Source organism: Leptonychotes weddellii, chromosome 1 (genome assembly GCF_054177405.1).
Source record: "Leptonychotes weddellii isolate Sample4059 chromosome 1, ASM5417740v2, whole genome shotgun sequence".
NCBI lineage: Eukaryota > Metazoa > Chordata > Mammalia > Carnivora > Phocidae > Leptonychotes > Leptonychotes weddellii.
Genome location: NC_138369.1, coordinates 22,228,592 through 22,238,820, shown reverse-complemented (window position 1 = coordinate 22,238,820; position 10,229 = coordinate 22,228,592). Strand labels below are relative to the sequence as shown.

The 10,229-nt window shown below is 46.9% G+C and overlaps 1 protein-coding gene across 20 annotated transcripts in view; it reads right to left on the bottom strand.

Annotated features, from left to right (window-relative positions):
• The window catches only part of PXK (PX domain containing serine/threonine kinase like), a 108,457-nt gene that overhangs the window by 40,768 nt on the left and 57,460 nt on the right, over positions 1 to 10,229 (bottom strand). For 9 of the 20 annotated variants that reach the window (XR_014145300.1, XR_014145318.1, XM_081819793.1 and 6 more), the window contains 4 exons: positions 8,501 to 8,578; positions 7,663 to 7,749; positions 6,943 to 7,012; positions 4,258 to 4,320 (listed from right to left, as the gene is read on the bottom strand). Coding sequence is in view for 15 of the 20 variants with exons in the window: in XM_081819793.1 (XP_081675919.1) it covers positions 4,258 to 4,320; positions 6,943 to 7,012; positions 7,663 to 7,749; positions 8,501 to 8,578 (298 nt within the window). In the remaining 5 variants the exon portion in view is untranslated. Of the gene's footprint in view, positions 1 to 1,459; positions 1,934 to 2,574; positions 4,321 to 6,942; positions 7,013 to 7,662; positions 7,750 to 8,500; positions 8,579 to 10,229 lie in introns of those variants that run through there. The other 11 variants (XR_014145301.1, XR_014145319.1, XM_081819801.1 and 8 more) reach the window with 5 other exon arrangements.

Sequence of the window (10,229 nt, the reverse complement as noted above, 5' to 3'; positions counted from 1 at the left end):
AAAAAAAAAAATAGCACGTTACTGCTTATAAAGCTTTGTGATGACCTAATAAAGACCAGGAATTCTTTTAGAAGACAGCTTCAAAGGACGGAAATTACTTGTCCAAGGTCTTAGCTGCAAAGTGGCAGGGCTAGGACCCACGCCCAGGGTGTTCCAACTCTACTTTCAGGGTTCTTTTCAGGCCACTGACCAATACTTAACAGCACACACCCTGCAGTGTACCCAAGAGAACAGGCACTCGATCAAAACCGGCGGGGTAAATGGGCAAGGTCAGAACCAAGTTCGGATCCTGGCTCTAGCGTCCCCCACTTGTGTGACCTTGGTCAAAGTCCTTTAACCGTTTCTTTGCCTTTAAAATGGAGCTTTAGTAGAAACTACTCTCATTGAATAGGAAGGAATTCGTGAGGATTAAATCAAATAACACCTGTAAATCAAATAGAACAGTGCCTCGCACAAAGTAAGTGCCTAAAATATGTTATCTAATTATTAAGAACAATAATAATTTAGGGTCTCCTCTTACTTAGCTTTCCCAAAACACTCTTTTGCAAACCTGTTTTAAAAAGAAACCACACACAGGCGCCTGGGTGGCTCAGTCGTTAAGCATCTGCCTTCGGCTCAGGGCATGATCCCGGGGTCCTGGGATCGAGCCCCACATCGGGCTCCCTGCTTCATGGGAAGCCTGCTTCTCCCTCTCTCCCTGCTTGTGTTCCCTCTCTCGCTGTCTTTCTCTCTGTGTCAAATAAATAAATAAAATCTTTAAAAAAAAAAAAAAAGAAACCACACACACACAATAATTGCAAGACAACAGGCCTGTCTGCTCTGAAAGAGAGAGTGGAAGGGCGTACTTGTGGGACCTTCTAAACCACTCAGTTCTAGGAATACAAATGTAAACATGAGCTAGTGATATTTACCATGAAATAAGTCAGGATAAATAATTTTAAAGCTCTTGAAAGAGTGACCTTCCAGAAGTAGGAAGCATAACCTTTAACAGAAAAGAAAGGAATGTTCTCACTGAAAATAGAAGGATTGCAGCAAAAGTTTTAGAGAATCCCACCCCTCCCAAAGGAATCACCAGCAGACTTAGGGAAATGATATTTCCCCCAACTATCTGGTAAGGACTTCAAGAAGAGGTGCCATGGCACGAGGTGCAGTAAGAAATGGGAGAGACCCCAGCCCTCACCCAATTGCTGGAAAGAGCTCCTAAGAGTGAGACCCCTTCCCTTAGAAACATCTGTTCCTTCTCCCATACTAAGAGTCGCGGAGCCTAAGACCACTGTCAGCTATCACGAATGTGGTTAAAGCTGATGCTTTCAGGAAGGAAGATAATGCGGTCCAACTGAACTTGCCTAAGTTGATCTGTTGCTGAGCAAACAGGGTCCCCAGTGGATTTACAGTATGCTTGATTAGAAGAGACTGTGAGATGGTCTCCCCTTAATTCCGACCTTTTTGCCTTTGACAGAGGAGGTAGCCAACCCCCGGACACGTCAACTGACTCATCCAAGGTCTCCCAGTAAGGAACAGTGTAGCAAGGGCTTACTGTACGCCAGGTGCTGTTCTAACCCCATACACATGGAATGTGCTGGATCCTCTAATAACGCCCGTAGGCAGGCACTGTTATCATCCTCACTGACAAAGGGGAAACCGGAAGCAACAGGGAGGCCAACAGTCTTGTCCAAGTTCCCAGAACTAGCAAGTGTTCATCCTCGAGTTTAGGTTCCCCGGCCCAAGGTGTAGTTCCCAAGAGCTCCCAGACTGAGTTGTGTTTGAGATGCTACCTTGAGCAGGAATTGTTTTTTGAATCCTAGTCCTTAAAAGTGAAGACTTTTCCTTCCTTTCTTGAGAAAACTGCTTTCATCATGAAGCTGTAAGACACTATTCTTGACTTGATTCCCAGATAAGCACACCCTTTTTTTTTTTTAATTATAAACTTGGCCTAGAAATAAAGACATAAATTGGAGTAAATGTGATTCCAGCAACAAGATGGGCAGCGTGCAGTGAAGCAGCGAGAAAGATGAGCCCATTGAGAAGCCTGGCCTCCTGTCCTGGAAGGAGGGACCAGTCTAAGCAGGGGCCGACCAGCCAGAAGATGCCACCCCTGGGCTGGGAGTCTGCTCTCACCCAGCAGAGGCCTTGAAGGCAGAGCAAGCCCAAGCAAACCTGCAACAAGGATTTACCGAGCAGCAACCACGGCCACAGTAGCATGAAGCTGCTACCTCTTTGTGGCTCCCTCATGCCTTGCACAGAACCGAAGCTGGTGGACTAGTTTTTCAGGTGGAGATTCTCTACTGAAAGAGGGGAAATAGTGGGAGGAAAAAAAAATTACCACGGTTGGACCCCAAGGTAAGCATTTGCTTAATTATATCTACAATTTTGGAGCTCTTGAGAGGCACTGGCAATGTGACTCCACACGAGCTAGGGCCCTGTCTGTCTATTCATCCCTGTAGCCCAGGACCAACCACAGTGCCCAGCACATTGCAGGCTCTCACTAAACGCATCCTGAATAATTGAATGACCGTTTAGGGCCTGAAATGCTGGGTCGACAGGCAAATGCTAGATATCATTTTTAAGAGATGCATTACAGTAAGTGCCCAGCAGAGGTCAGAGTAGAGTCTTCAGGGCTGAGACACCACTTTCATCAACAAATAGAGGAGATAAAGGAAAGGCGCTAATATTTGCTGCCAGGCTTTGTGCTTGGGGCTTCACATATGTTTTCCCTCTCAACTCCCTTTCAGAATAGGTACAGTCAAATTCACAGTAACACCACCTTCCGCTCCCACCCACCTCAACGTTTTTCCAACATTGCCTCTAATTAACAAAATATTCCCCTTTTTCTTCTCTCATTCTAAAAATTTTCTCATCTTATGCAAACCTGCTATAGTAGAGATAGCTCCCATTCAAAACACAGGTAAATCATGAAAAAATCCAAATAGATTGAGAGAATTCCCCAAGGCATTTAAACATGAGAACTGGCAGTTAACTTCCCAGGACCACATCTAACGCACACAGTAGGTGCTCTGTATGACTAAAGACACACCTCGTGTATTAAAGAAGGGTTTATGGATTCTCACTATTCATTCTCTCAATTTCCTTCAAATGTCTAAGTGGTGTGAAATTAATATCCTTTCTTCCAGAAAATGGCTGAAACATGATCTGGGCAGTGGAGTTCCAGAAATTTCTGACCAGCCTATAAACAAGTCACCCCTGCACAAGAGAGAGAAGACTATATTCTCTCTTGAACAATATTTGAGGGTTTTCTTGTAAAAGCTGCTCACAAAGTCAGGCAGGGAAAAGAATATCATACCCATGAACCAGGTACTTTGTTTCTCAAAACGGGTCCTGGCCCAGAACACTCGGCAGCACGCCATCAGTAAGAGGAGACACCACCAGCCAGGAGTAAGCTGTGCAAACTATTCCCTTTACACTTGCTTGTCATTTTGTCAGGAAGGTCAGTTAGAATATTTGAGAGCAGGTGGGTGAGGTTCTTGGTAGCTCCTGGGTGCTGCCTTAAGCCTTGACGAATCTGGAATTGTCAACTCATAAGTCAACCCCAGGCAATGACCCTCCCCCCTTCAGATAGCTGCAGCAACTCTTCCAAGCACAGCTGACAAGCTCTGAATGGCAGAACCAGCCCCTCTGACGTCTAGAACATCTGGGTCCCTTAAGAAGTGAAAAGAAATACTGGTCCCCCAATGTGATTTTATGAGGCTTGCAAAATGGTCAGAAAAGAGAGAACTAGTTCAAAAAGGACAGAGGGAACGAACATGATGAGGCCATCCCACAGAATCAGAGGTTATTCTTATAAATATTCCCCAAGATCAATTCCTTCTACATTTTTTCAAACAAAACTCATAGTGAGTAATGTGATATAACTCGCGAAGGCAAAACGAAGGCTAGCCACAGAGAATTCTTCTGACGGGTGCAGGCGCCACAGAGCAGAAGAGAGCGCGGGCCGCTCACGGGAAATCAGAAGCTCGGTGGTCCCAGCGCTCTCACACCAGTGCTGCTCGCTGACCCAACAGACACTGTGCCTGGGCTCCCCGAGGAGAGAGCGCTGGCAGGACAAGGCGCCCAGGCAGCAGAGCAACTGTCTTGTTCAGCTCAGCAGGTACCGAGGCAGGATCTGATCTGAGGAGCCCTGCCTGAGGCTTTTCAGCAAGAGAGCAGGCCGGAGGTCGAGGGTGGCGCTGCCTCTGAGACCAACTATTGCTCCCCGTGAAGTCTGACTCTGGACATCTAGAGCCTGCCTCCATGACTCACCTGCCGTAGAGGGTGGGGTCGGTGACGATGGGGATGTGAGAGGTGAGCTGGCCCCAGATCCTGCTAAGAGAAAACATAGAGAAACCCTCCTGGGGACCAAAGACGCACATTTGGAATCTGGCCTGAGCGGGGGACCTGCCGTTGTCTGAGAATCTGCACTTGGCTGAGTGGGTGGGCCTTGTGGTAAAAGGTGGGGAGGGACAGAGAATGCAGAGCCTGGACCCAGTGACCACAGGCTTCCCCCAGAGTGCAGGGTACGCTTTGTCCCCAGGCCACTAAGGGCTCCGTGCCGCCTGCCGCTCCCCACCCCCTGCCTGGTTTGAAACCAACCCTGAGCTGTCAACGGCTTGTGCAGTCGGCTACCGTATCTCTTCCTGACCCAGCCTCTGTCCCTGCATAATGAATGACAAATGACAGTGGCCACAAGCAGTACAGGGGACAGAGAGGGACAGAGCTGTCCAGTGCAGGCCTCTCCAAAGGAAGCGAGAGTTCCCCACAACGTCCAACTAGCAGTGCTCTCTGCAGAAGTTCCATTTTATCAGCAGCTACATTCAATTAGACAGGGTCAGCCTGTTTGGTTTGTGGCTCTCCCAGGCCTCTTAGAAGAAATCCGGTAAGTACTTTTATTTCCATTAAAACAACGTGCATATTCCCATAGTCTCAAGTTCTCAGCATCTCCCCTTTGCTCAGGAGTTCCCAGAGAACATCCTCCTGGCCTGACATGAAGGTGGCCCAATGAGCAGACAGAGGTTCCTACATAAGCCCTTCTGTGGCAACAGGAAGCCCCCTCCCTGCCACAGAGGTCCTATGGAGGGGGTGACGGAAGCTCCAGGGAGAGCCGCGATCATGCCCCTGAGAAGCCTCCGACCATCACCTCACCTACCACCCGCAGGATAGCTTGGGCACGGCATGGACACTGGGCGTGAGGAGAAACGTCCCAATGAAACCACATCTCCCTCAAATGGAGGAGCTTTTCACTATTCGCAACATTCTCTCACCTCCTATAAAATAGGAGAGGCGTTTTACTGAAAAAGGAGGTAAAACCCAATGCATCCTGTCTTCCCAGTGCTTTGCAGTGCTAACGTAGGTTTTTAAAGGGGAGAAGATTACACTTGTGATTCCAGTGGGGTCTGGAGATGTTCTGTCCATTTCCCCCAATGGCTACGTGGCTTTCCTGAACTTCTTGAGGGCGTAGTGGGGTCTTGGGAGTCCGTGGAGTCTCATCTGGCTGCTTGGGGCCCAGAGCCTTGCAAGCAGGCAGGGCCTCGGGAGGGTGGAGAACACTGAGCCAGGCTTTCTCTGCTTTATAGAGAATTAGCCGCTGGACAGAGTACCTGTCAGACATGCTGGCTGGAGACATGAGTCTCAGCCTAACGATGACGATGACTGGCCCAGGTCCACTGCATCAACCATGGAGAAGAGAGACTTCCAACTCGAATCACCCGCTGGCCACAGCAGCCTCTGTCCCTGAGGAGCCGGCCTGGGCCCTCACTGGGGCCTCCAGGGCCTGGGGCCTCCCCGCCTCTCTTCCCTTCTGTGGCTGAAGTCTGCAGGCAGTGGTGTCAGCACACTCCCCCCTCTTCCTGGAGTCCACGACCTTCCTCCACAGCCCTTCTTCCGCCTTCCAGCCCCACCCGCCCCGCCTGCGATCTCTGGCCGCGGCTGGTCCAGGCCGCACGTCCTGTGAGCCCTGGCAGGCATCTCCTCACTGACTGCGCACAGAAGACCTGAGAAGGCACGAGGTGTGAACACCCTCCGGGTCCTCCCTTCCTTCCACTTTTAAATGCCTCTGCCTCTTCACCCAGCTCTCCTGGCTTCTAGCTCCAGGAAGAGATGGATGGGCTTCCTCCACGGTCACTCTCTCTTGTACATCTTCAGCTTCTCCCTCTCTGCTCAGCCCTTCTCCTGCCTGAAAGTACATGCAGCTATCCCTCAACCTAACAAAACCTCCCCTTTCCTTGGCCCTCCGGGCTATCAAAGCTGCCCGCGGTCGGATGAAGCTGCCCCTTCTCTATGTGGAACTCTACCTCACAGATTCATAAGGTGGAAGAAAAAAAAAGATTCATAAGGTGCATAAGGTGGAAGAACTGGAAGTCCCCAGAGGATCATTCAATCTGGCCCTGATTTCTAAAGATGGAGATATTAAGGTCCAAAGCCAGCGGGGCCGGGCAAGGGGCAACCAGGAGTGACAGCGAGGACTGCCAACTCAGGATGGTGCTCTGTGCCACCCCAGCCCTCCTGGAATGATGCCCCCCCCCCCCCGCCGCTGACACACCGTTGAGTGCTTTCCTTAACCCACGTATGAGGGCACTTCCTCCCGCCACATGGGGACTGGAATAGAGGGCAGGATTGAGGGTGATTTCCGTTCGAATAGGTTTTACTAACTAACAGGAGGCCTCGTGTTGTAAGTTGGGTTGGTTTTTCATCCATGCCTAATGCTCATCTTTGGCTGACCAAGTCCCACAATCAGTGCAGAGGCTGAGTCACCCCATAACCTCTGAGGATTCTTCTAGCACTTGAGTCCTGTGAGCCCGTGAATGTTGTCACAATTCTTTACTAGGGGCAGGGTTCTTTTGTTCCCTACACTGCTCAGTCTCAGTCTCTGGCCACCAGAAGCCAAAAACTCTTGACTCCTAGTCCTGACCTTTGGGCCCGGAGGCCCCACTACAATCTATAACCAGTTACCTGAATTATTGGAGTTGCTGTATTTTGCTGAATGCTCTTCATTATTTTCAACAGCAGATCGTTTTGACTTCTTTAAAAATAAAAGAGAGATGGGGAACAGCAAAGAATAAACACACTGACGCTGAGAGTTAGAATACAAGTATTTTCCAGGCACACAGTTAAACTAGCTACATACAAGGTCATATTTGGCCTCATAACTTAATACAGTTAAGAAGCCACAAGCCACAACCAGAAAGGGGAATAAAACCAAGAATGCTGACTTTACTGTCTCAGGCCAGTCATTCTCGCCAATTACATTGGCCTGTAATCATCCCAGCAAGCCAGGAAACTACATGGTCCATTTCTCTGCTGATATTATGTGACTTTTTTAAAAGCTGCAAAACAGTCATCTGGAAATAGTTTTAGCTTTCAAGGAGATATAGCACAAAATCTTGTCATTAACTAAATGTGCACTATTAACCTACAACTTTCTTCACATGCAGTCAAGAATTCACAAAGAGAGGGCGCCTGGGTGACTCAGTTGTTAAGTGTCTGCCTTCGGCTCAGGTCATGATCTCAGGGTCCTGGGATGGAGCCTGGCATCTGGCTCCCCACTCAGTGGGGAGCCTGCTTCTTCCTCTCCCCCTACCCATGCTTTCTCTCTCTCTCTCTCATAAATAAATAAAATCTTAAAAAAAAAAAAAAAAGAATTCACAGAGAATTCAGAGACACGAGGCTTACCTTTCGAGCTAAAATCTTTCTCTTTTTCCTTTCTTCTTCAGATCCATGGTGAGACTGAGCTCTTGTCAGTCTTCGATGCTGGTGAATCTTTGAGAGACCACAATTTACCACAAATGTAAGTGTATCCTATGTTAATGAAAATCTCTAATATGTTTTGCCAAATCAAATTATTCTGGATGAAAATTCTGTCCTTGCTCAGCCTGTCTGCCTCCAAGCTTGGGTCTGGATGTCTGGGAGAAGAGTCTGCCAGAAGATGAAGACCTTTCTCATTTCCCCCTGTTCCTTCCTGCCCTTCTCTCTTCTATGGAAGACAAGTGTGGCTCCCAGCACCTTCAGAGCAAGGACCACATGTGCCCGCCACCACTACCCCACCTGCCCCAATCATAAAGGAAGACCACACGTTATGGATGTGCTTGTTTCCCCCACAGGCTGAGCACCTTGAGGGCAGGACTGTGAAGTAACAGGCTATCTCACAATACTGAGCATGGAGGCCGGTTCAGAGCAAGGATGCAAGAAATGTTTATGGAATGAACAACCAGCCAAAAAGTAAGTCACTGTGAATACCACGGCAAAGGATGCGAAAGCTAAAAGATCAAAAGGCAATAAGGAGGGGGCGCCTGGGTGGCTCAGATGGTTAAGCGTCTGCCTTTGGCTTAGGTCATGATCCTAGGGTCCTGGGATTGAGCCCCGCCATGGGCTCCCTACTTGGCGGGGAGCCTGCTTCTCCCTCTCCCTCTCCCTCTACTGTTCCCCCTGCTTGTGCTCTCTCCCTCTGTCAAATAAATAAATAAAATCTTAAAAAAAAAAAAAAGGCAATAAGGAGCTACTAGCAATTTACCTGTTTCTGTTCTTCAATTAGTCTTTTTTCTATACATTCTTTGGCAATTCTCAATGCCTCTTTTAACTTTGTGGGGATCTGAAAGAAGAGAAAGTACATGACCCACTGAGTAAAATGGCCAGAGATTCTCTTAAGTCCTGGTTTTAATAAAGGAGCGGTTGGTTATCATGAAGGAGGGAATCTGCAATAGAATCAGTTACAAGATATCCACTCAATTGAATACTATCCATCCCCAACATGCTCACTTCATTACCATTTTTTAGTAATGAATACATAAAACACATAAATAAACATGGTATGTTTCATGTAATTCAAGTAATACTGAAGGGGCCCCAAAATGCCAAAACAATCTTGAAAAAGAAGATCAAAATTGGAAGCATCACACTTCTTGATTTCAAAATATATTACAAAACTACAGTAATCAAAATAATGTTATATTGGCATACAGACAGACACATAGAACAACAGGATAGAATAGAGAGCCTAGAAATAAACCCTCATGCATATGGTGAAATGATATTTGAATAGGGTGCCAAAAAGTATATAGTAGAGAAAGGACAGTGTCTTTAATAAATGGTGCTGGGAAAATTGAGTATCTACATGTGAAAAAATGAAGCTGGACCCTCACCTTATACTATATGCAAAAATTAACTCAAAATTGGACTGAAGACCCAAAACTAGAAAACTCCTAGAACAAAACAAAAGCTTTATTTTGGATAAGACACCAAAAGCACAGGCCAGAAAAGCAAAAAGAGATGGAACTTTTTAGAAACTTCTGTATATCAAAGAAAACAAGAGAGTAAAAAGGAACCTACGGAATGGGAGAAAATAATTGGAAATCATATATTTAATAAGGGATTAATAGCCAAAATATATAAAGAACTCTCATAATCCCACAAAAGAAAAATAAGTAACCTGATGGAAAAATGGATGTGTCACAAAAAATAGATTATACCAGAATAAAGCTGGAAAAAAAAAAAAAAAAGATCAGAAAATCTAAGGGGAAAAAAAAAAGGGCAAAGGACCTGAAGAGACATTTCTCCAAAGATTTACAAATGGGCAACAAGTGTATGAAAAGATTAATCAACATCTCTCATCATTAGAGGAATGTAAATCACAACCATGATGAGATAGCACCTCACACCCACTAGGATGGTCACTACTGAAAAAGCAAAAAATAACAAGTGTTGGCGAAGACGTGGAGAAATTGGAGCCCTCGTGCACTGACGGTGGGAACGAGAAATGGTGCAGCTGTGGTGGAAGACAGCACGGAGTTCCTCAAAAGGCTGAAAACAGAAATACCACACGACCCAGCTATGCCACTTCTGGGTACACACCCGGAAGAATTGAAAGCAGGGTCCTGAAGAGATATGTGCACACACTGCAGCATTATTCACAATAGCCAAGAGGCGAAAACAGCTCAAATGTCCATCCACAGAGGAAAGGATAAACAAAATGTGGTATATGCATACAGTAGAATAGTATTCAGCCTTCAAAAAAAAAAAAGAAATCCTGGGGCGCCTGGGTGGCTCAGTCGTTAGGCATCTGCCTTCGGCTCGGGTCATGATCCCAGGGTCCTGGGATCGAGTCCTGCATCGGGCTCCTTGCTCGGCGGGGAACCTGCTTCTCCCTCTCTCTCTGCTCCTCTCCCCTCACTCGTGCTCTCTCTCTTTCTCAAATAAATAAATAAAATCTTAGGAAAAAAAAAAAAAGGAAATCCTGTCACATG